Below are 24,778 nucleotides of genomic sequence, written 5' to 3'. Positions count from 1 at the left end.
CTGCATGATAAATAATGAGCTGCTGTGTGAGAGGCCTTCATCCCTCCATCATCGCTCTGTAATTTCTCCAGGATTGCTACTTCATCGCTCCTTCGTCCTTCCTTCGTCCTTCCTTCGTCCTTCCTTCATCCCTCCTTCGTCCCTCCTTCATCTCTCCGTCATTGTCCTTCATTAGCTTTAATATTCTTTCTGCCAGATGCTTCACAGCAGCTTCTCTTTCATCCTTTTTCTTTATTTTTATTGTGTTCTTTTTCTTTTCTTATCTCCACCAAGAGGTTTTACAGGTCTTCTGTTTACATGGATCATAAAGAAACAGATGAGGCAGAATGATCGATCTCTACTTTTATTTTAAGTAGCTGACCTGTGTGTAGCTGCAGCTGCTCACTGACCCGGGTTTCTTACGTTCTCAATAAACACCTGATGCCACACGTGATCCAAACCAGGATAAGAATCACAGACATGATCAAACATGACCTCCATGTGTGAAATGCAGATCCAGGAGTCCTGGACTGTACTGGACTGGACTGTGCTGGACTGGACTGTGCTGGACTGTGCTGGACTGTACTGGACTGTGCTGTACTGGACTGTACTGGACTGGACTGGACTGTGCTGTACTGTACTGGACTGTGCTGTACTGGGCTGTGCTGTACTGGACTGGACTGTACTGTGCTGGACTGGACTGGACTGTGCTGTACTGGACTGTGCTGGACTGTGCTGGACTGGACTGGACTGGGCTGTGCTGGACTGTGCTGTGCTGTACTGGACTGGACTGGACTGGACTATGCTGTACTGGACTGTGCTGGACTGGACTGGACTGGACTGTGCTGTGCTGGACTGGACTGTACTGGACTGTGCTGTGCTGGGCTGTGCTGGACTGTACTGTGCTGGACTGTACTGTACTGGACTGTGCTGTGCTGTACTGTTCTGGACTGGGCTGTATTGGACTGGACTGTACTGGACTGGGCTGTGCTGGACTGTGCTGTGCTGGACTGGACTGGACTGTGCTGGACTGTGCTGTACTGGACTGTACTGGACTGTACTGGACTGTGCTGGACTGGACTGGACTGTGCTGTGCTGGACTGGACTGGACTGTGCTGGGCTGTGCTGGACTGTACTGTGCTGGACTGTGCTGTGCTGGACTGGACTGGACTGTACTGTGCTGTGCTGGACTGTACTGGACTGGGCTGTACTGTGCTGGACTGTACTGGACTGGGCTGTACTGGACTGGACTGTACTGGACTGTACTGTGCTGGACTGTGCTGTACTGGACTGGACTGTGCTGGACTGTACTGTGCTGGACTGTACTGGACTGGACTGTGCTGGACTGTGCTATGCTGTGTTGGACTGTACTGGACTGTGCTGTGCTGGACTGTACTGGACTGGACTGTGCTGGACTGTGCTGGACTGGACTGTGCTGGACTGTACTGGACTGGACTGTGCTGGACTGTGCTGTGCTGGACTGGACTGGACTGTGCTGGACTGTACTGTGCTGGACTGTACTGGACTGGACTGTGCTGGACTATACTGGACTGGACTGTGCTGGACTGTGCTGTGCTGGACTGTGCTGGACTGTACTGGACTGGACTGGACTGTGCTGTGCTGTGCTGGACTGGACTGTGCTGGACTGGACTGTACTGGACTGGACTGTGCTGTGCTGTGCTGGACTGGACTGTGCTGGACTGTGCTGTGCTGGACTGTGCTGGACTGTACTGGACTGTGCTGTGCTGGTTTGTGCTGTGCTGGACTGTGCTGGACTGTACTGGACTGTGCTGTGCTGGACTGTGCTGTGCTGGACTGTACTGGACTGGACTGTGCTGGACTGTGCTGTGCTGTGCTGGACTGTGCTGTGCTGGACTGTACTGGACTGTGCTGGACTGGACTGTGCTGGACTACGTCACGGGGACATCATCATATTTGCAGCTGTGATGAACACAGTGAGATTCACTCAGATAAAGAGTTCACACCAGGCGTTCGCCTGAACATTTGCCTTTGAGTGTTTGTTTCAGGTTTTAAATATAATATGATTTATTAGTCTTGATCCTGGACTTGCTTGTCCTGAATCTGGACCTGTTGGTCTGGACTGAACTCTAGACTGGTCATAATTTTCGACCTGCTGATCTTGACTCTTGGTCTCGACTTGCTGACCCCAGTTCTGGACCTGCCCGTCTCGACCTTCGATTTTCAGGTCTTGACCCCGGATGTGCTGGTCCTGACTCTTGGTTTTGACTCTTGAGTCAGGACTTGTTGGTCTTGACTGTGGACCCAGCAATCATGATTCTGGACCTGCTAGTCTGGATTTAGGACTGAATGGTCTTGACTCTGGACCTCCTGGCCATAATTCAGGGTCTGATGTCCTGCAGCTCCTGAATGTCTCATGGTTTTCCATCACTGTGTATGTTAGAAGATGAATGTTTTATTGTTGGAATATTTTTCTGTCTTGGTGGAGGTTTTTGGTGCTTTTTCTTTTACTTTCTACTTTTTCGTTTCTTCTATTTTTTAATCTTAAATTGACTTTGAGTTCATTTTTTCCTCTCCTCCTCTTCCTGTCGCTCTCTCTCTTCCTGTCTGTCCGTTGATGTCATCCTTTCAGTTGCTCCTCCATCTGGTTTCTCATCGCCTCGGCTCTGACGGAGTCGGAGTCATGCAAACACATCTCAGCTGCTTCTGTGGCAGCTGTCGACCTGACTGACTGTCAAAGCGACTCTCTCTGTGCGACTGACATGCAGCAGAGCTTCGACACGAGGGAAACCGCAAGAGTTCAGGCCAACCAGCACGTAGACTGGTTTCCCTGTTTGATGAGCTTCTGCTGTAAACATCACGACACCACAGTTAAACGATTCAGTAAACACGCATCACCAAATTTAAAATACATGTGCAGGATTTAATAAGTACAGAAACTTCAATTCAAGTCAATTTTATTTACACAACAGTCGCCTCAAGGCGCTTTATGTTGTAAGGCAGACCCTACGATAATAAAACGATGCTTGTAACCTCCTTAGCTTCCCTGTGGTGTGGACACCAGCACTGAGAGGTGGTCCAGCTGCTCGTTCATGAGAAGGTCTCAGAATTAGGAGCATGAAGGTCAACGCGGGGTCACAGGAACATGGACATGGAGTCAGCTGCCACAGAGGAGCATCAGAAACTGTTCTCCACCAGGTGGAGGTGTGTCAGGTTAATAGAAGAACACAGAAAGTGATCCCATTTTTCCCAGTTAACGACGGCTAACCAGTTTGTTCAAGTCAGAGGAAAGAATCGGCAAAACGGACATCAGTGGGTTTTTTATTGTGAGGCTTCAACGTTAATCCAGCTCAGAAGTTTTTAAGCTGTTTCAACATTTTTATACAGGGAGTGCAGAATTATTAGGCAAGTTGTATTTTTGAGGAATAATTTTATTATTGAACAACAACCATGTTCTCAATGAACCCAAAAAACTCATTAATATCAAAGCTGAATGTTTTTGGAAGTAGTTTTTAGTTTGTTTTTAGTTTTAGCTATTTTAGGGGGATATCTGTGTGTGCAGGTGACTATTACTGTGCAGAATTATTAGGCAACTTAACAAAAAACAAATATATACCCATTTCAATTATTTATTTTTACCAGTGAAACCAATATAACATCTCCACATTCACAAATATACATTTCTGACATTCAAAAACAAAACAAAAACAAATCAGCGACCAATATAGCCACCTTTCTTTGCAAGGACACTCAAAAGCCTGCCATCCATGGATTCTGTCAGTGTTTTGATCTGTTCACCATCAACATTGCGTGCAGCAGTAACCACAGCCTCCCAGACACTGTTCAGAGAGGTGTACTGTTTTCCCTCCTTGTAAATCTCACATTTGATGATGGACCACAGGTTCTCAATGGGGTTCAGATCAGGTGAACAAGGAGGCCATGTCATTAGTTTTTCTTCTTTTATACCCTTTCTTGCCAGCCACGCTGTGGAGTACTTGGACGCGTGTGATGGAGCATTGTCCTGCATGAAAATCATGTTTTTCCTGAAGGATGCAGACTTCTTCCTGTACCACTGCTTGAAGAAGGTGTCTTCCAGAAACTGGCAGTAGGACGGGGAGTTGAGCTTGACTCCATCCTCAACCCGAAAAGGCCCCACAAGCTCATCTTTGATGATACCAGCCCAAACCAGTACTCCACCTCCACCTTGCTGGCGTCTGAGTCGGACTGGAGCTCTCTGCCCTTTACCAATCCAGCCACGGGCCCATCCATCTGGCCCATCAAGACTCACTCTCATTTCATCAGTCCATAAAACCTTAGAAAAACCAGTCTTGAGATATTTCTTGGCCCAGTCTTGACGTTTCAGCTTGTGTGTCTTGTTCAGTGGTGGTCGTCTTTCAGCCTTTCTTACCTTGGCCATGTCTCTGAGTATTGCACACCTTGTGCTTTTGGGCACTCCAGTGATGTTGCAGCTCTGAAATATGGCCAAACTGGTGGCAAGTGGCATCTTGGCAGCTGCACGCTTGACTTTTCTCAGTTCATGGGCAGTTATTTTGCGCCTTGGTTTTTCCACACGCTTCTTGCGACCCTGTTGACTATTTTGAATGAAACGCTTGATTGTTCGATGATCACGCTTCAGAAGCTTTGCAATTTTGAGACTGCTGCATCCCTCTGCAAGATATCTCACTATTTTTGACTTTTCTGAGCCTGTCAAGTCCTTCTTTTGACCCATTTTGCCAAAGGAAAGGACGTTGCCTAATAATTATGCACACCTGATATAGGGTGTTGATGTCATTAGACCACACCCCTTCTCATTACAGAGATGCACATCACCTAATATGCTTAATTGGTAGTAGGCTTTCGAGCCTATACAGCTTGGAGTAAGACAACATGCATGAAGAGGATGATGTGGACAAAATACTCATTTGCCTAATAATTCTGCACTCCCTGTATGCTTATGATGTAAAACGTCTGATTAGTGATGTCGAGCGAGGTCGACGCTGTTTTTAATGAGGTGATCGATCGATCACAACTCCTCAGGTGAGTGAGAGGGCGAGTCTGCGTTATGTTCACTGACAAACATATTAGACAAAGTGACAGTGGTTTTGCAGGCGGGTAGAGAGAGTCAGTAAATCATCCTTCTGCTGGTTGCGATGAATCGTCTCGCTGTGGTGCTGTGATGTTTACAGCAACTCAAAAGCAGCAAATGAAGATGGAGGCAGGAAGTAAGAAGCAGTAAAAGAAAAGGAGGATTTGTTTGCTAATGACAAAGCAGCAACGGCTCTGGGTCGGCATGTTTATATTTCTCAAAGCGTGAAAACTTCATATTTTTTCTACGGTTCAAAATAAGAAATGCAGAAAGAGACAGAAAACATCCTCCAGAGTGCAGATGAGACTTTAGAAAAGTTTGAATGTGACTTTGTGTCTCTCAGTTTGAGTCAAACACCTTCATGAATATTCGAGGAGAGACTTTTTAAAGTGGGAGACGCATGAATATTACAGCACATTAGCTAAAGTAGGTGAACCGAGCGGCGGCGGCTGTCATGTGTTGTTCCTGCTTTAAATATCCGGCTTTAACAAAGCATGTAATACCCACCAGCACCAACAACCTGCTGTACGCCACACACATTTCAAAATAAAAGCCTGTAGCCAAGCACTTTAATTTGAAGTATATACATTCTTCCTATGTTGCACCAGATTGCTTCTAATTAGGCGATTTGGTAAACATTAAGCTGCAGCCAAACTTACACATGTTTCCATGACACATGTGAGATACTGACATACGACATAATACGATAAAAAAAGAAAATAGTCAACGAGCTCACATTAAACCCAGCACTGCTTTGGCAGGAACTGGACAGTGTCGGAGGGAAAAGACGATGGATCGTATTTGGTTCAGGACGTCAGGTTTTCTCTTCTTATCATTGTTGATGAAAGTAGGTGAACATAAAGAATCCAAGAAAAAACAGTTTAAACAGCCTGTTTGACCCTGATTGGTTAATGACACGCAGGCTTTAAATGGAAACCAGGAAGAATCGCTTCCCTTACCTACAGATCCTGGACATGTGACCAAGAGGGAGTGACACAACACACACACAGGCACACTCATACACACATGCACACACACGCACACACACTCACTCACACACGCACACACTCACACACACGCACACACTCACACACACACGCACACACTCACACACACGCACACACTCACACACACACGCACACACTCATACACACACACACACACACATCATCCAACAAATCAGTGCGTTGTCATTGATCATGTTGTGTCTGATAGTGTTTGATGGTGATTAGAAGTGAACAGCAGTGATTACCGACACGTCCTCGGTCAGAGGGAACTCGAACCGACAGGTGGACACCAGCTGTGGCTCACAGCACACTGACAGCCCACACTCACTATCCTGTTGTTAAGCGATGACGTGTGAACAAACTACTCTGCGTTTATTAAGGCTGTTGTGTCTATTTAATCTCAACAAGCCCCTAAAAACAGTCAGTGATCACTGTGTTGCTAGCGATCACGTAGCACATCATTATATACCAGCTAGCCCAACTTCAGTAACCCTACAAACGTCACTGCTGTTTAGTTTTCTGTCTTCATTCATGTTGGAAGTGACAGCAGAGCTGTACGTTTGAACTTTTCAGAAATCTCTCAGAACATGCTATGTCATGTTTAGGTGGAAGCTAGCGAGCTAACTTCCTGCTAACTTCTAACTGAATTTAATAAATCCTGTTTTCATGGATGCCTGGATGTTAAACTTAACTGTTACACCTGGTAAAGCAGCAACACTGATCATTTTATTAAAGATGAAGGAATTTAGACCGTTTTAACTCTCAGTGATGTCGCAGTGTTTGTTTGTTTTTTTTTTGGGACCTGAAGCAGAGTTTGGACCTGGAAACAGCTGATGGCATCAGACTAAAAGACCTGATAGGCTTAAAGTGAAAATGTGATTCACACATATCTGTTTATAGCTGAGTGCTGATATTATTCAAATATGTTAGTTTGTGCAGAAATATTTATTTCATTTCATTTCTTTATTAATTTCACACATGGCTCAACAGTGTTTCGTTTCCTACATACAGAACCTCCTTCCCATTAATATAACACTGCACCCGTGGGTGAAAAGAAGCAACAAGAAGAATAAATTCTTGTTAGCGACTGCCCCCTATCTGCAATCCAATTATTCTTACAAGAAGGCGCCAATAACCCAAAAAACCCTCTAACATGTATTTTTATGTAACAATGCAAAACTAAACAACAAATCAATATAATCACAATATACAGCATTAAATGGCAATGAAATGTTTTCCTTCCACATTTAGCCCAAATTACTTTCATGTTTTTCATATTGATTTATCCTGTTAAGTATGTAACACTTTTTAAAACGGTGCATGTTTGTACAGCTCTTGAGATTATCTTGAAGAGATTCTTATACCTTTAACTGTCGGACACATTGGCCTTTGTGTGGTCTTAGCAAACTGATGCTTAAAGTCAAACTTCCTTCTACTGTCCCCACTTCCTGAACACAATACAAACAAACTTTGTAACTTAATGTATTATTTCTTGCCTTGCACATGAATAATAATGTCTGTAATTTCACTAAGTCTTCAAATTTCAACAATTTCGATTTTATAAACAGATTATTTGTTTGTTCTCTATATTTAACATTATGAACCATTCGTACCACTTTCTTCTGTAACAAGTATAGAGGATTTATATTAGCTGCATATGAATTCCCCCACACCTCAGCACAATAACTGAGATAGGGGAAAATTAGTGAGAAATATAAAATACGCATTGCCTTATAATCTAGTATATCTCTGACATTACCCAGAATATAAATATTTTTAACCATCTTTTTTCTAACATGTTCAATAAGAGATTTCCATTTTAATTTATCATCCAATACTACCCCCAAAAAACACAAACAGTAGCAGAAACACGCTGGCTGTTATGGGGAGGAGTCTAAATGTCGTGTTTCTGATCTCTTTTGGCTGCCTACAACATGTTTGTCCCATAGCAGCCACCGTAGCTAGGATTATGCACTGGATTAGAAGGATTAGAAACAGAACTCAGCTGACTGCTGAGATCTACTGACGTCTAGTGGTGAGGTTTTCCACACCGTACTTTTAATCTTGGAAAAGATTTTCCGTACGTGGGATCTGATACTCTGTCTTATCTTTGGAGTGCCTTTACTCTGTGACATTGAAACTTTCGTTGCTTTGTATTTTGGAGGTTGGGTTGTATTTTGAAGCTGTGATTCTCCGTGCAGCGGACTGGGCTCAGGTGTAAAACAGTAATAAACCTGGACGTGTCATTAGGTGTGTGCAGGTCGGTTGAAGCGCTCTCAGAGCGAGGCCGTGCTGTTCGGGGACTTTGCGCACGGATGTAAATTTAATGAGATTAACATTTGGAGCGGATCGAGTCGAGGACTAATGGGACGCGCCACCGCCACAGCGGATTAACATCACAGGAAGTTTGCAGAGAGGGAAGTCTGAGTGTGGATAAAATGAGACCGAGCTGGGTTTGTGGCGAGGTTCAGGCTTAGCTCTTCATCCTGAGGAGCCGAAGCGACGAGTGCTTGATCACGGCTGAGCTGTGAAGTTCGACAAGCTTCTGAGTCAAAGCGTCTCTTTGTTCTCTAAAAATAAAGCGTCTGCGTTCACGCCTGCAGGCAGGCTTCAGGAGCGATTTTACACCTCAGACTAAATATAGCGAGCCGGTCACGGCTCCGCAACAGCCGTTATAATTAGCACCTGTTCTTTAATCACAGCTCAAAATCACAGCCTTCATGCATGAGCCTCCGCAGTCTATGTTCTACTGAAAGCACTAATGATGATGTCATTACTGATATCAGGGAGGAAGCGTCTACGGGTCATTCTAGGACTGCAGGACAGTTTAACGTACAGGAACAGACACTTTATTACATCCTGATCTTTGTTCAGAAAAAACAACATGAAACATGATGAAACGGAGAACGTCATCGTTTAATTAAAAGTACACAGCAGCGGGGTTCAGGAAATGAGAATTAGACTCATTTTCAAACCTCTGTATGTCTGAAACCATGCAATGCGGGCATTCTGCTCCTCAGCAGGCTTCCAGAAACTGGCCAATCAGGAACAAATGTGCTTTTTAGGAGCAGGGGGTTTGAAGAGGTTAAGGGGAAACAGCTGATTAATACGTGTTTATAGATAAAACCAGAAGGTTATAGTTTATCTCAGGGTGAGTGGTTTCCTCTTCATTCAGGGAGTTTTGGGCGATAATGGCCATCCTACGCTTGATATCCTGACATCACTGCTTAGAAAACAAATCACTCCATTTCATTTTGTTAAAACTTACACCTTCAGCACAGCAGTGCTTAGAAACCTCTCATCCAGATGTTACTGGTTAACACGTGCCGCTGTCGTCCACACACCAGGGGGCGCTGCACACGGAGGTTATTATTAAAAAGAAGAAAAGTCCGAACTGGACGCAGGTCGACAGACCGCTGGGCAGACTGCGATGTGTTTGCGTCCAACTCCTGCAGAAGAAATCAATCATTTATTGGATGCTTTGCTGCCCCCCCCCCCCCCCCCCCCCCCCCCCCCATTTTTCTGACTGTCTATAATCTTCTTCTGTGTCTGCATATTTTCTCTGTGCACATTACCCATCAGACTAAAAACAGGAACTATGAAAACCTCGACCAACAGAACTTTGACTTCAGGAGAACACCCAAGGTATAAACTTGCATGGTCAAATGATGCACGCCGCCCAACCAATCTCTGAGCTCGCCCAGTAGTAGCCAAACACCAGTCAGCCCCGCCCAGAATCCAACCCGGCTCCAGAGATAGACTCTTATCCTGGTGGCACGTCTTTTCTCCACCATCTCTTTTCTTTCTTTTGATTTTTCATGATTCCTGCACATCGGGAATGGGTTTACACTCGCAGGAGAGACGCCCTTCCTCTTCCTCCCCCCTCCTCATCCCCCTCCCCCTCCCCGAGTTTTTCCTTGTGAAGGGTTGCATGTGGCCAGGCTGACGCGTGGCTCTGTCTGCAGATTATCGAGGAACACCGCACACCAGGATCCTCTCACTCCTCTTTTCTTTTTCTTTTTGGAAATGAATCACTTCTCCTCCCCGCCTCCCCTCCTCTTCCTCCCCTCCTCCCCCCCTCCACTTGAATCTCTTTTTTTTTTAATTTGCGGTTGCATCAGTGCGCTCTAACATGCACGTTCCCGATTGGTTGGTTGGTTGGTTGGTTGGAGTCTTGAAAGCGCCTCAGTTTGCATGTGCCACCACACCACGCACAACTTTTTGCCCCTCCTTCTTTGTATTCCAGCTTCGACTTTGAGTTTTCTTTAGTTCAGCAGATCTTGAACACTTTTTGTCTCCATTTTTTGCTCCCGTCCCTCCTCCCCTCCTCCTCCGGTGGTAGCGTGGGTGAGAGGGAGCATGGTCAAGGTTGGGGTTGTGGGTGGTTGGGGAGGGGTTGTGGATGTGGAGCTAACGATGGCTGTCCTGCGATGTGTTCTGTGGTGTTTTGTTCTGCCGTGTTTCTCACTGTCCCTCGGTGTTACCGTCCGTCCACTGTGTCCATCTGGTGGTCCTCCAGGCTGAGAAGGTGCTGCTGTTCAGCCAGGACACCAACCTTACCGCCCTGCTGCTGGAGGCGAAAGACCTGGAGGCCCGAGTCATCATCCTCTCTGCCAGGTTTGTGCACATTTCAAGGTGGTTTCCATGATGGTTTCTGATTGGATGATGTTGTGGTTTCCACAGTTAGGCTGTATCAGGGTTAGGACACTGGTCACAGTTTAAGTTGTTCTTGCCATGACTTTGCAGGAACTTTGTGACTGAGCCATCAGCAAGTGTTGGACTGAATCTGTGTATCCCCAACAGGTAAAAGTAGCACCTGCAAATGTTGTGTAAAAAGATCCATGTAAATGCGAGTAGGACGTACAAGGTCTAAAGATCAGCCCTTAGTCTGATACAACGACAATCAGCCTCTATTGTCTGAAGAAAGTCAGACTCTTCTGCACAAAACACCAGCAGCGATTCCAAAACTGAACAAGGCCAAAGTCTGAAGACCACGGCCCGAGCTTCAGCTCATCGTGAGGTGCTAAGATAAGATAAGATAACTCTTTATTGTCATTGCACAGTCATACATAGTACAATAGTACAATGAAATTGGAAAACTGTCCTACGTCGGCACTACATGTAACACAACACGACACGATACGACACATCACAATGCAACACAAACAACACAACACAGTATAATAACTTAGTAATAAAAAAAGAAGAATAAGTGTATGTGTATTGCACACTGTTATTATTGCACATTAATTATTATTGCACCTTGTTATAAATATAAATATTATTATTGTTATTGTTTTAAACATTGTTACCTCCCCCTAAAAAAGTCCAGGGAGGTAGCCAGTCAGGTCAGCTGTTAGCATTGATCAGGGCTGTTGCCCTGTTGTAAAAGCTGTCCTTGAGTCTGGTTGTTTGGGACCTCAGCAGCCTGAACCTCCTGCCAGACGGCAGCAGCTTAAACACCCGGTGTCCTGGGTGTGTGCAGTCCCGGAGGATGCTGCGTGCCCTCTTGAGACAGCGAGTGCTGTACAGGTCCTTCAGGGAGGGAAGAGGATGTCCAATGATTTTTTGGGCCATATTGATGACCCTCTGGAGTGCCTTTCTCTGTGCTGTGGTGCAGCTGGAGAACCACACACCGATGCAATATGTCAGCACACTTTCAATGGAGCAGCGGTAGAAGACGGTCAGCAGCTCCTTCTTCAGGTCCATTTTTCTGAGGATTCTCAGAAAGTGGAGACGCTGTTGGGCCTTCTTTAAGACCACAGAGGTGTTAGAGCTCCATTGGAGGTCTGTGTCTATGTGCACACCCAGAAACTTGAAACTGGAGACCCTTTCCACGCACTCCCCGTTGATGCTGACAGGCTGCAGCTCGGATTCCTCCTTCTGAAGTCAACTACCAGTTCTTTTGTCTTGGTGGTATTGAGGTCCAGGTTGTTATCTACACACCAATCTGACAGCCTCTGAACTTCAGCTCTGTACGCCGTCTCATCTCCCCCAGAGATGAGCCCCACCATGGTGGTATCATCTGCAAACTTGATGACTGCGTTGTCTGGGTGGGAACTAACACAGTCATGTGTGTACAGAGTGTACCGTATTGAAAGCAGAGCTAAAGTCAACAAAGAGCAGCCTGGCGTAACGGCCCTGCACTTCCAGGTGAGAGATGGTGGTGTGGAGCGTTGTAGCAATGGCATCTTCAGTTGATCTGTTAGCTCTGTATGCAAACTGGAGCGGGTCGAGTGTGGGTGGCAAGCAGGACATGATGTGACGTCGGACCAGTTTCTCGAAGCACTTCATTATAACAGGTGTTAGAGCAACTGGTCGGTAGTCGTTGAGGCTGCTAATGTTAGTACGCTTTGGCAGTGGGACAATTGTGGCTGACTTCAGGCACGGCGGGATGCAGGACTGGGACAGTGAAGTGTTGAAGATCTTAGCGAAGACCCCAGCCAGCTGGTCTGCACACTCTTTTAGGACCCTTGCGGTTACCCCATCTGGTCCGGCGGCCTTCCTGGGGTTCACTGCCCTCAGTGTGCACCTCACCTCATATTCCTGCACTATGAGGCTTGGGCTGCTGCTGCTGTGCGATGTTTTTGCTGCTGCTGCCTCTGGTCCCTTCACCTCAAAGCGTGCGAAGAAGTGGTTCAGCTCCTCCGCAAGCTCCGCGTTACCCTCAGTCAACGTGGTATTGCAAGGTTTGTAGTTGGTTAAGTGCTGAACTCCCTGCCATACCTGTCGTGAGTTGTTGGTGCTGAAGTGGTCTTCAATCCTTCTCTTGTACGCTGCCTTGGCCTCTCTGATGCCTCTTTTCAACTCAGATCTGGCTGCACTGTACTGCATACCATCACCGGATCTAAAAGCAGCGTCACGTTGCTTCAGCAGGACCTGGACCTCTTTAGTCATCCAGGGTTTCTGGTTGGAATACACCCGGAGACGTTTGCCCACAGTGACACTGTTGACACAGAAGTTAATATATGAGAGCACTGATGTTGTGTGCTCTTCAAGGTCCTGATGTTCGAACACGCTCCAGTCCGTGTTTTCAAAACAGTCCAGCAGCTGATGTGATGCACCTTCTGGCCAGGTTTTCACAGTTTTTGTGACTGGGGGGGCTCTTCTCCTAATGGGAGTGTATGCAGGGATCAGCAGCATGGACATGTGGTCTGACAAACCTAGATGTGGTAGAGGGGTTGCTCTGTAGCCTTTTTGGATGTTGCTGTAGGCTTTATCCAGTGTGTTTTCCCCCCTCGTTGCACATTTAATATGCTGTTCAAATCTGGGGAATACTGACCTTAAATCAGCATGGTTGAAGTCCCCAGCTATAATGTGCACTGCGTTTGGATGGGAGTTCTGCTGGTTGCTTATTGTCTTGTGCAGCTCCTCCATGGCCGAGTTAGCATTAACATCGGGTGGTACATACACGGCCGTTACCATGACAACAGTAAACTTGCAAGGTATGTAGACGGGTCTGCACTTCACAGTCAAATATTCCAAATCCGGGGAACAATGGCTGTCTACAGTCTTTGTGGTTTTGCACCAGCTGTCATTGGTGTAGATGCATAAACCCCCTCCTTTGTTTTTACCGGAGTGGCCGTTTCTGTCGTGACGGTGGACCGTGCGGCCCGCTAGCTCAATAGCCGAGTCTGGAATTGATGGCTGCAGCCAAGTCTCTGTGAGTAATATTATGCTGCTGTCCCGTACACACTTGTTGACTGCAATCTGTAATCTCAGTTCATTGATTTTGTTGGTTATGGACCTGACGTTGGAGAGGAAAATACTCGGAGGCGGTAGCTTAAATGGCTGTTTCTTTAGCCGTGCTAGTGGGCCCGCCCTGCAGCCACGCTTTTGCCTCCTTTGTTTACGTTTCCTCTTTGTCTTGCCGCTGGGAAGAACCAACCACGGAGACCCTGGAGCTCTTATTATGTCCTCGGGAAAGTGGTGGTTAGTCGATGTACTGAGCTGCAGTGTTTCTGGTGCTGTGGTGCAGAAAAACTGACTGCACTGAAGTGAAATCACCCAAACCTTCATCAGGTCTTTAAAGAGACGTTTGGAGCTCGAACAGAAGAAGTCAGACTGCGCGTCCACAGGAGTGTTTGATATGTTGGTTTCCAGAGTGTTGCCAGGTGATTGATGACTGGTTCTTTGGTCTGTTTGTGTCAGCCACAGGTGAGTGCTTACCTGCTGTGTGTTTGTGTGTTTGCAGTGAAGACGAAGCTGCGCTCGTGTACAAAGCTGCCCGGCAGCTCAACATGACCGGCTCCGGTTACGTCTGGCTGGTTGGAGAGCGGGAGATGACCGGCAAAGCTCTGAGTGAAGCTCCAGACGGTACGTCCGTCTCTCACCTCCTCTTCCTCCTTTCTTCCTCTCTGTCTGTCTGCAGCTCTTCTTCCATCCAACTGACAGCAAAGCTCGAACAGAAGGAAAATTCACAAGAAAGCAGTCACCTGTCACCTGCAGAGAGGAAATAGATCAAACTGCTCTTTCTTTGTTCCTGTCATCATCAGTCGGATATATTTAACCAAATACCAAATGCTGCTTCAGCTCCCGAAAAATCAGACCTCTGACAGTTAAACACGGTCCAACTTCTCAATAAAAGTTCACTACACCATCATATAGGATCAGATCACATCATCAGTTAACAAGTAGATCCTTCCATCCATTTTCTTCTGCTTGTCTGGGGTCACGGGGCAAGGTGTTCTTGGGCCAGCCCAGAGATGGAGTCTCTCCAGTGGGCCTCCTCCCCGTGGGTAATGCCCATGTGAACGGAGGCATCCTTGTTAGATACCCGAACCACCTCAGCTGCCTCCTTTCGATGTGGAGGAACATTGGCTCTACTCTGAGCCCCCCTCGAACGATGGCACTCCTCACCCTGTCTCTAAGGGGGAGGCCTGCCATTCGAGCTCATTCGACAATCGACAGTTTTGCTTTTACAGCCAACTCATGAACAAGACCCGAGGTGCTTGGGGCAGTAACTCGCCTCTTACTCCACCCTTTTCCAGCTGAGGACAATGGCCTCAGACTTGGAGGCAATGATTCTCATTCCCACAGTTTCACACTCGGCTGTGAGTCCACCACCTGATGACCCAACAGAACCACATCATCTGTAAAAAGCAGAGACGAGATTCTGAGACCACCAAAGTAAAATCTTTCAGCCACTTGGTTACGCAATTCAATTTTAAATTCAAGTAAATTTTATTCATACAGCGGTAGACCCTACAATAATACATACCAAGAAACAATGCCTCGAAATTCTGTCCATAAAAATTATGAACTGAAGCGGTGACAAAGGTCAGCCCTGGGTTATCCACCAGGAATGAGTCTGACGTACAACCGCAGCAAGGGACCAAATGACCTCTAAAAACCAAACACCCCATACTCCTGAAGCGCTGTTCCCACAGGACTCTCTAAGGGACGTGTCCTTCTCCAGGTCCAAGCGTCTAATCGATTGATGCTTCCATAATCAACATATCATCATCAACATCAGCAGCATCCTGGTCCTCTTCATCGTCCATAAAGGCTGTCCCGAGGTCCTGCAGTGGGGACGCTCACATCGTCGACGGCTGCTCTGATGTTGGGCAGCGGTTGTGAGGGTGTTGGGCTGCTGAAAGATGAAACCAAACAGAGAGGTTCTACGTAGCTTTATGAGCTCGGCCGGGTTTGAGTTCAGAGACAGGAAACATCTCCTCAGAAAGCAGCCAGAACGACAGGCACTGCCTGAGACTCGGTTGGAGATGTTCGGAGACAGAAGAGGCTCGGGGAACTTTGACAGCGTCCCGTTAGAGGAGCGTTAGAGCGCTTTGAGGCTTGTGTCCTCTGACGTCACGTCCTCTAGTGTAAAAGTGTCGGTCCACAGAGCGGTGCAGGCAGGTCGGGAGTCAGCGAGCTCTCAGCGTCATCATTCGATCCGATGTTAAAACGGTTGGATGGAAGCACAGCTCTCTCTCTCTGTGTCTGGCACTGTTTCTAGTAGGTCTCAGATGAAGGAAGCTACTCTTCATCAGTCTGTTAGCTTCTCAGTGTCCTGGTGTGTTTTTTCTCTCTCTGGTTTCTTCGGAGTGCCGGTTGAACGTTTAAACATGGCGGGCGTGGAGGCGTGTTTAAAGGTTCTTAACCGCTCCCTCCTCTCCGGGCTCATTGTAACTGTGTGGCTTTAAATGTGTCTAACATCTTTTTGTTTGTTTCATTTCTATAGTGTGTGTCGTCCGCCCGCCCGCCCGTCTGCCCATTCTCACAGTAACAATAACATGCTGCTAAACAGGGGTGGGAGGGGCGGGCTTAATGATTCAGGTGTGGGGGGGTAATAAACTGCTAATGTTGCTGCGGTAACCGTGACGTGTGTCCAATCAAACACTGGTAAGATGCCGCCCTTGCTTCCTGTTACCTGCTTGATGCTTTGCCCTTTGCAAGTGGCCAATAGAGGCCTCGCCCATGGCAACGTGGAGCCAGGGGCGGGGTTTATTCAGCTAATTACTCAGTCAGCCAGATCACACGTTTATCTTCGTACTTCAAAAGTATGCGGACGCCCTTTTAACGCACAGAATGGATGTGAAAGAGCAGGAACTCATCGGAAAGAGGTCAGGTGATTGCAGGTTTTATTGCACACAATAGAAAAGATGAAGCTATTCACTGTCATAGCACAGAGGTCAGAGGTCAACAGGTCAACTTGACATGAATTTAACATTTCAATGATTATATTAATGAAAATCTGATAAATGAATAAATCAGAGTTGCTGAATGTTGGAAAGAAAAAGCCGAGGATACGTTCTCCTGTCTCTGCTGCTCGTTTCGTTCATTTATTTAAATTAGCATTTGTCATTATTAGTCGGCTAAGTTAAAGTAAATAAAATGAAGCTGTTAGATCCATTATGCGATATTATCAGTATAATCAGGGAATGAAAATCTGACAGCTCGAACTAGACGATGAAGTGAAAGGAACAAGCAGATGAAGGCCAGCAGACAGGTGCTCGTGTTCTAATATTGCTCTGAGTTTACCTAATGAACATTAAATAAGTGCACATGTTGGAGTTTTGTCCCTGACATGATGCCGTAGTTAACGTGGCGTCCTGGTCCTGGTCGTGGCGTTCCCCTCTGGCTGCTGGGTAATCGGCTCCCTGCTCTGTTGCCATGGCTTTTTGTTTCTACAGACATCCTCACCGGCCGGCCCCTGCACTCTTAAGAGACGATGCGTGGCTTTTCTGCACATCGCGTCCTCCGAGTCGCTGATGTGTCAGAAAAACAATCCATCCTTGCCTTAAAAGTGCAGCGAGACCGCACTCTGAAACGATCCACAGTGGGTTTGTCTCTGCTGGTTTCTTTTCTGGGTGGACCGTTTCAGCTCAGCAGAGACGCTAGATTGTTTCTGCTTTCTACCAGAAACAGTCGGAGGTTGTATCTCTGAAACAAACAGCTTGAAGCTTTTTAGCCTTAATGAGAAAACTAAATGTTGCAGCAGCCCGACTTCCTCTTAGTAAAAAATCTCAGATCTGCAATATTTTCCTTTCACGTTGTTACCTGAGGAGGAGATTTTCCTGAAACAATATTGTATAATTTGTGTGACAGAAGCATGAGTGGAAATGCCCGAGCTGTAAAACACAGTGTTAGTGGTTTTAGCCCCAAACAGCAGCCGTGTCCATGTTAGCATACAGGCTCAGTCACGGATCAAACTTGGCCGCTGCAGCGAGCCTGGGCTAGATAAAACACAAATCAGCTGGATGTAACAGCGAGGTAGATTATAACCTTCATCCTAAACTCTTCTGTGGGCGGGGCCTACACACAGGATTGGGCAGAATAATGTGATCAGCTGCAACTCAAATCTCAGCGCACCCATAATACCAGCGAGAGCATCTGCAGGCCTGCTTTATATCAGATGGTACAGGTGTTTGCATTATTGTGTCCACCCTCCTGAAACGATCCCCTGAAAAGAAACGTGTGGAGCAGCACTGCGACATTCTGGATTTTGTTGGTGTTTTTCTTCACGGGCTCCTGTTGCACTATGAGGGAAATGTTTGTGCAGCTGCATCGGTCTGCAGGCAGCGGCGGCACAGGCATGCTTCCCCTTTAGCTTTGTTTATGGAAGAGAGGCGGACGTGTCGGGCTTCCTAATCGTGTTGCTGCCGTCAGTGCTCGTTATCGTTAGAAACAGCTTCATCGGCTCAGCTCCAGCTCTGCTTTTATGTTCCACTAGAGCAGCCGCTGGCCCTCAGGTCATCATCTGCAATAAGTTGTCTGTTTAAGGCTCGTGTGCTAAAAAACTTTCTCTTTTTTTGATTGGCCAGCTTCAGGAAGTCTACCAAGGTCCCTCAAGTATGCATCATACTTAGAGGACGTGTTTATAATAAGTGAGAATATATACAGACCTGAAGCAGAGTAGTCTGAGGAATAACACAGATTATGTTCTCACACATTTGGCTCATTATTTGAAACTTGTTTCACATGAAAAGTTGAAATTTTGATGTATAGAAGCATTAGCTTTCCTGCCAAATGTTTTGAAATTTCAGCTAATTGTTAGCATAGCATTTCAAAAAATAACAGTTTGTTAATGTTAGCGTAATGTAAGTTCCCAACAATATTAGTTAGCAATTCCATTTTAGCCAAAGGTTTTTAGTAAGGCATTTATAAAAAATTTTTAGTAACAAACTTGATGGTTAGCTATAGTTCATTTGCGAGATGCTAACACTGTTCGTTAGCTATTACCAGTAGATTTTGGGGGATGCTAGCATTGTTAGCCACCCGTTTTGGCCCAGCTTGGAGACAGATGCAGACACTTTACGCAGCATGACGAGTTTGTGCTGAAGGAAAACACCACACACTCTTCCTGACGTCTCAGTGAGGCTTTTCTGCTGAGACAAACGCTGTGATTGTCAGAGTGAACTCCCAGCATGCAGTTTGGTCGTGATGAACACTGACCTGACGCCTGAAGCCCCGAGTGTGTGTTTGAATTACACTGATGCACTGTGTAATTACATCAGCTGAATGAAAGTGTGTGCGAGTGTTTAATTAACATGTGTGTGTGAATAAGGGCAGCTTTGAGTCTGCAGCCTGTTTAACTTCCTGCTGTGTGTGCGTGTGTGTGGGCACAGGCCTGCTGGGCCTCCAGCTGATTAACGGTAAGAACGAGTCGGCGCACATCGCGGACGCCGTGGCCGTGGTGGCGCAGTCCCTGCAGGAGCTGTTTGAGAAGGAGAACATCACTGAACCTCCACGGGGCTGCGTGGGAAACACCAACATCTGGAGGACCGGGCCACTCTTTAAACGGTTAGTACCACCCACGGCTGCAGGTCAAAGATTCTGTGGTTGGTCATTAGGAGGCATGGTGCACTACACTTAGGAGATGTGCTTGTTTTTCTCGTGGGTCTCTCGCTGCCGTTCCTCCACCTCGTTTGATGCAAATGCTACGTGACGCTGTGCGTGTCCCACTTTAGCCCGTTTAGGTTGGATTATCTCAGAGCGGACTGCTGAACACAAAAGTGAGAATAAGAGGGAGGCGCTGATCTGATCTGGATTCATCTTCAAGTCTGACATAACTGGGATAATAAGTGTCTCCTCCTCTCTGTGTGACCCAATCATTCGCTCTGAATCAGGATTGTTTATGTTGCAGCTGATGTGACCTGGTGTCGCCTCAACTTAACATACAGAGGTGATCGAGTATCCAAAAATTGTACTCAAGTAAGAGTAGCATTACTTTAAAATATTATTACTCAAGTAAAAGTGAAAAGTAGTCTTCAAAAAAGTTACTCGAGTAAGAGTAAAAAAGTACTTGGTGAAAAGACTACTCAAGTAGCGAGTAACTGTTTGAAATGTCAGATTTATTTTATAAATAAATGCTATCAGACAAACAAAACTAAATAAATATACAAATTTTAGTATTTTCAAAAGGAATATGTGTAAAAAGATCAACAAAATAAGGCACAACAATTCTAATTTCCAGGTTTCAGTTTTTCACAACATCAAGCTTTTTTCACCAATACCTACAGTAAATAATATAAACATATAAACAGTGCAAATAATTTCCTGTGACAAGATATGCTGTAAACTTTATATTCATTTTTGCTCCAAATGGCAGCAGCCTCAGAGAAAACAGAACGAGGCATCTTCAACATATGTTCATACAAGGCAGCTCAGTTTACCATAAGTTGTATGGGTGTGCATCTATTTCTGCATATTTAGCAAAAATGTGCCATTTCTTTACTCAGTGAGGTGATGGTTAAGCTTCAGCAGCAGTTTGCTCTCAAGGTTCTTTCTGTGAAGCTGTAACTGTTCAGCAGTGAACAGGAGTCCTGCATGACTGAGACGTCATTCACAAGCTCCAGATGCAGGAAGAGCTGTATTGACTTTGATCGACAGCTTCTTGATGTGAGGAACGCCATGCAATAGATCCACACCTCCAGTGAATGGACATGAAAGGTACCTCTCCAGCCCTGCTTCTGGCTTTCCTGACCCCATGGATCCATCATCTTAGTCGGTTAGGCTGCTGTTTGTGCTGCCTCATCCAGCTCTGTGTCTAGGTGATGTCTGATGAAGTGGAGACCTGTGGAAAGATGTATGGTTTTTAGGGCTGCCACGATTAGTCGACTAGTCACGATTACGTCGACTATCAAAATCGTCGACGACTGATTTAATAGTCGACGTGTCGTTTGAAGCTTTGTAAGATCCCAAAAGACGCAGGAATAAGTAGTAGGATTTAAGAGTGTAATAACGGACTGAAACAGAAGATGGCAGCACTGCATGTACAAGGATGCCAGCTGCCGTTAAACCCCGAAGAAGAAGAAGCTGTGTCCCAGAATTCATAGCGCAGCCCTGCTCAGTTTCCAACAATGGCGGCAGCTAGTTAGTTTTAATATTACTCTTATTATTCTTTCTGGGTCACAAAATCAACGCTTAACATATTTTCAGGCGAGAATGTAGCTGTATAAACCTCAAATATCTGCTCAGTTTATCAAGACGCCACATATTTTCAAAAGCGCTCCGACGTTTTCGGAGACGTCTGTTACCCACTAGCTCGATAGCGAGCCGGGGGAAAGGCTCACTAGAGCCCGTGAGAACACCGGACTCCCGGCAAATCGTTTTCAAACCCACCGCCGTCTTTCGCTACTCAGGTTAAACATGATATATAAGTCACTTAGATAACTTAAAAATGTTCTTGTTTGGCTTTTTTTAGTATTTTATTTGTTCCTGAGTAAATCGGTTTGGCTGAGATCAAAGTTATAGTTTTTACACAGCTGAATAAAAGTCAAGCAGACAGCTGATCATCAGAAGTGTGAGATGCTCGAGAATTTACTCCGGTGTCCTGTTATATTTTAGACAGCAAGGAGTTTATTAAACTTCACCGAAACAAACTATCATCTTGTCTTTATTTTTAGTTAGCACATACCTTAAACACTTAAAGCTGTAAGCTAATAATAGTTATATAAGAGCAGATGCTGCTGGTGCAATAAGCTGTACGTCCAATGGATGATGATCTGATTAGTCGACTAATCGCAAAAATAATCAGTGACTAGTCGACTATTAAAATAATCGTTTGTGGCAGCCCTAATGGTTTTCAAAAGAATTAGGTCTGGTCATTATAGTGCTGTATATACTGCCAAGCTGCAGATGTTTGGCAAGAAGATTTGATCACACTGGAGATGTTTTTACTAACTCTTGTAGAAAAACAAAATCCTGTCATTCATATCCCGCACAAACAGTTTGCAATGAATTCCAGATTAAGTTTAAAATAAGAATGCGTGCAAGGCTAAGCAGTGCTAGCCAATAGATCCTCCTGTTTGGCTGTTACTCTGGGAAAAGACGAGAAAGACGGTGATGGAAGCGTGACTGGAGCTGCGATGTAGCCTATATAATATTTATATTGTATGAACGTGATATTATATTGTTCAAACGTGAAAGGTGTGGAGGTATGTAATAACGACAGGAGAGGTCTCAGTGTCTCACTCCAACTTTATTAACTGACTCTCAGAACTTCACATATAGTCAGCGCCAAAATCTCCACCCCAGCACTTCCCTTCAACTTGGGTGCGAGTGGAGCCACCTGGTGGTCCGCCACAAAGGTATATTATTAGAACAATATACTTTTCACTTTTCTATTTTTCTTTTGCCTCGGTGGCAGCTCTACGCTTCCGTATCCGAGGCTTTTCAATGTGACCTCACAAAATTATCACGACTACAACAACCATGAAAAGAGTTGGATGGACACTGCTGCTCAATCACAGCTGCCTGGTCAATGTTTTTTTTATTAGTAATTTAGCAAAGTGGATGGTGGTGGTGTGTGTGTGAGTGAAAGACAGAGAGGGAGAGCGAGAGACAGATGTTATATGATAAGCTTCATGTTATGGACGCACAGTTTGAGCACTCAGGTCGCATCAGAGCATCAGGCCGTATAGTGTGAGACATCGTGACCTATGAACTTCTAACCCCTGAGATTCAATTGTACAGTTTGAGCAGGAGCTGAATAACGTGACTGGAAAAAATCGCAGTGTTTGCCCAGCTTAACGCAGACTGTTTAAACTAAACAAGCTGCTGTTTCACATAATAAACCCTGTCAGCCGCAGTGTTGCCTTCTGTTTTAACAGTTAAAGCAGTAGAGACGAGCTGTTTGCATGTGCGTGGAACTCTAGCTTGTTTAACCAGGCTAGCTGTTAGCTTATAGCTCACGCTAGCTAACCAGCGAGCAGTTAAAAAGACAGCTGAAGCTGCACAAAACACCCACAAACTTGTCTCACTACAACGTAGCGCCGAAAATATGACTCGCAGCTCGACACAGCTGCTGTAACATAAGACTGACATCCAGCTAACCACAGCTAAAAGATATTTAGAGAAAACTTACCGTTTCCTCAGGTTACACGAGCTGAGTTTTTTCACGCTGAAAAGTTGATTTGTTTTGGCTCTCACTGAAGACATAGCTGTTCTTTTGTGCTGCTTTTAAGTGAAACATTCTTTGTATGTGAGGAATGCTGTTCATCCTCTTCAGCTCTAGCGTAGACGACTGGCTCTGCCATGTTTCTTCTTTCCGTGTGTCGCTACTTTGAAACGCTTGGGCCGCTCTGCCCGCCACAGTTTCAAACTGGTCATGTGACTGCATGGCCACATCTGATTGGTAAAAAAGTTACCGGAAACTCCACTGGCGGCATGTTATCTAATGTGTTAAACTAATAATTTTTTTAAAAAGTAACGAGTCGAAATTTGCAAATGTAGCGGAGTAAAAGTACCGTTTCTTCTTCACAAATGTACTCAAGTAAAAGTAAAAAGTATCGTGCAAAAAAGGTACTTTAAAAGTACTTTTTTTTTCAAAAACGTACTCAAGTAAATGTAACGAAGTAAATGTAACTCGTTACTACCCACCTCTGCTTACATACCTGATTTGTTTACGCATCAACATGATGATGTCACCACCAAACGTGAAAATAAAGGAGCTCTGATTCTTCTGTGCACTGATTGGCTCCACAGGGTGCTGATGTCATCAAAGTACCCCGACGGCCTGACAGGACGCATCGAGTTTAACGACGACGGCGACCGGCGCTTCGCCACCTACAGCATCCTGAACTACCAGCAGAAACCAGGTCGCCTTGTCCAGGTTGGAGTCTTTAACGGAACACAGGTAGAGTACACCTGCTACATCTGCTGCACCTGTGTATACACCGTCAGTGTCACTGACGTCATACGTCACAGCAGCTCTCATTACCATCCAGTCAAACTTCCCCTTTGCTCTTGCTGCTCTCCTGTCACAGTCACCCCTGACACTCGTCTCCACCCACTCCACCCTGCCTCCACTCTCTTCTTTACCTGTCTGTGAAGGGTTGACCACTACCTCTGCTCCCTATATGTCCACCTGTCCACCTGTCTCCCTCACACCTCCACCCATCAAGCCTCTCACTGCAGATCACAGTGTCATCTGCAAACATCATAGTCCACAGAGACTCCTCCTGCCAAGCTCATCCATCAGCCTCTGTCCCCATACACCACCCTCACCGACGTCTCTCTGTCCCCATACACCACCCTCACCGACGTCTCTCTCCCCATACACCACCCTCACCGACGTCTCTCTGTCCCCATACACCACCCTCACCGACGTCTCTCTCCCCATACACCACCCTCACAGACGTCTCTCTGTCCCCATACACCACCCTCACAGACGTCTCTCTGTCCCCATACACCACCCTCACAGACGTCTCTCTGTCCCCATACACCACCCTCACCGACGTCTCTCTCCCCATACACCACCCTCACCGACGTCTCTCTCCCCATACACCACCCTCACAGACGTCTCTCTGTCCCCATACACCACCCTCACCGACGTCTCTCTCCCCATACACCACCCTCACCGACGTCTCTCTGTCCCCATACACCACCCTCACCGACGTCTCTCTCCCCATACACCACCCTCACAGACGTCTCTCTGTCCCCATACACCACCCTCACAGACGTCTCTCTGTCCCCATACACCACCCTCACAGACGTCTCTCTGTCCCCATACACCACCCTCACCGACGTCTCTCTCCCCATACACCACCCTCACCGACGTCTCTCTCCCCATACACCACCCTCACAGACGTCTCTCTGTCCCCATACACCACCCTCACAGACGTCTCTCTCCCCATACACCACCCTCACCGACGTCTCTCTCCCCATACACCACCCTCACCGACGTCTCTCTGTCCCCATACACCACCCTCACCGACGTCTCTCTCCCCATACACCACCCTCACAGACGTCTCTCTGTCCCCATACACCACCCTCACAGACG

General features: G+C 46.2%; 1 protein-coding gene across 6 annotated transcripts in view; it reads left to right on the top strand.

The window, feature by feature from the left end:
• grin1b (glutamate receptor, ionotropic, N-methyl D-aspartate 1b) overlaps nt 1–24,778 on the top strand; it is a 71,685-nt gene that overhangs the window by 14,273 nt on the left and 32,634 nt on the right. For 4 of the 6 annotated variants that reach the window (XM_084946664.1, XM_084946666.1, XM_084946661.1 and 1 more), the window contains exons 5-9: nt 9,634–9,696; nt 10,571–10,668; nt 14,246–14,367; nt 19,122–19,296; nt 23,482–23,632. In XM_084946664.1, the coding sequence (XP_084802790.1) occupies nt 9,634–9,696; nt 10,571–10,668; nt 14,246–14,367; nt 19,122–19,296; nt 23,482–23,632 (609 nt within the window). The remainder of the gene's footprint in view (nt 1–9,633; nt 9,697–10,570; nt 10,669–14,245; nt 14,368–19,121; nt 19,297–23,481; nt 23,633–24,778) is intronic. The other 2 variants (XM_084946662.1, XM_084946665.1) reach the window with 1 other exon arrangement.

The sequence above is a fragment of the Perissodus microlepis genome, chromosome 12, assembly GCF_051167445.1.
Source record: "Perissodus microlepis isolate ML-2025 ecotype Zambia chromosome 12, ASM5116744v1, whole genome shotgun sequence".
In the NCBI taxonomy this organism is placed as follows: domain Eukaryota; kingdom Metazoa; phylum Chordata; class Actinopteri; order Cichliformes; family Cichlidae; genus Perissodus; species Perissodus microlepis.
This window is presented reverse-complemented; position numbering and strand designations above follow the sequence as displayed.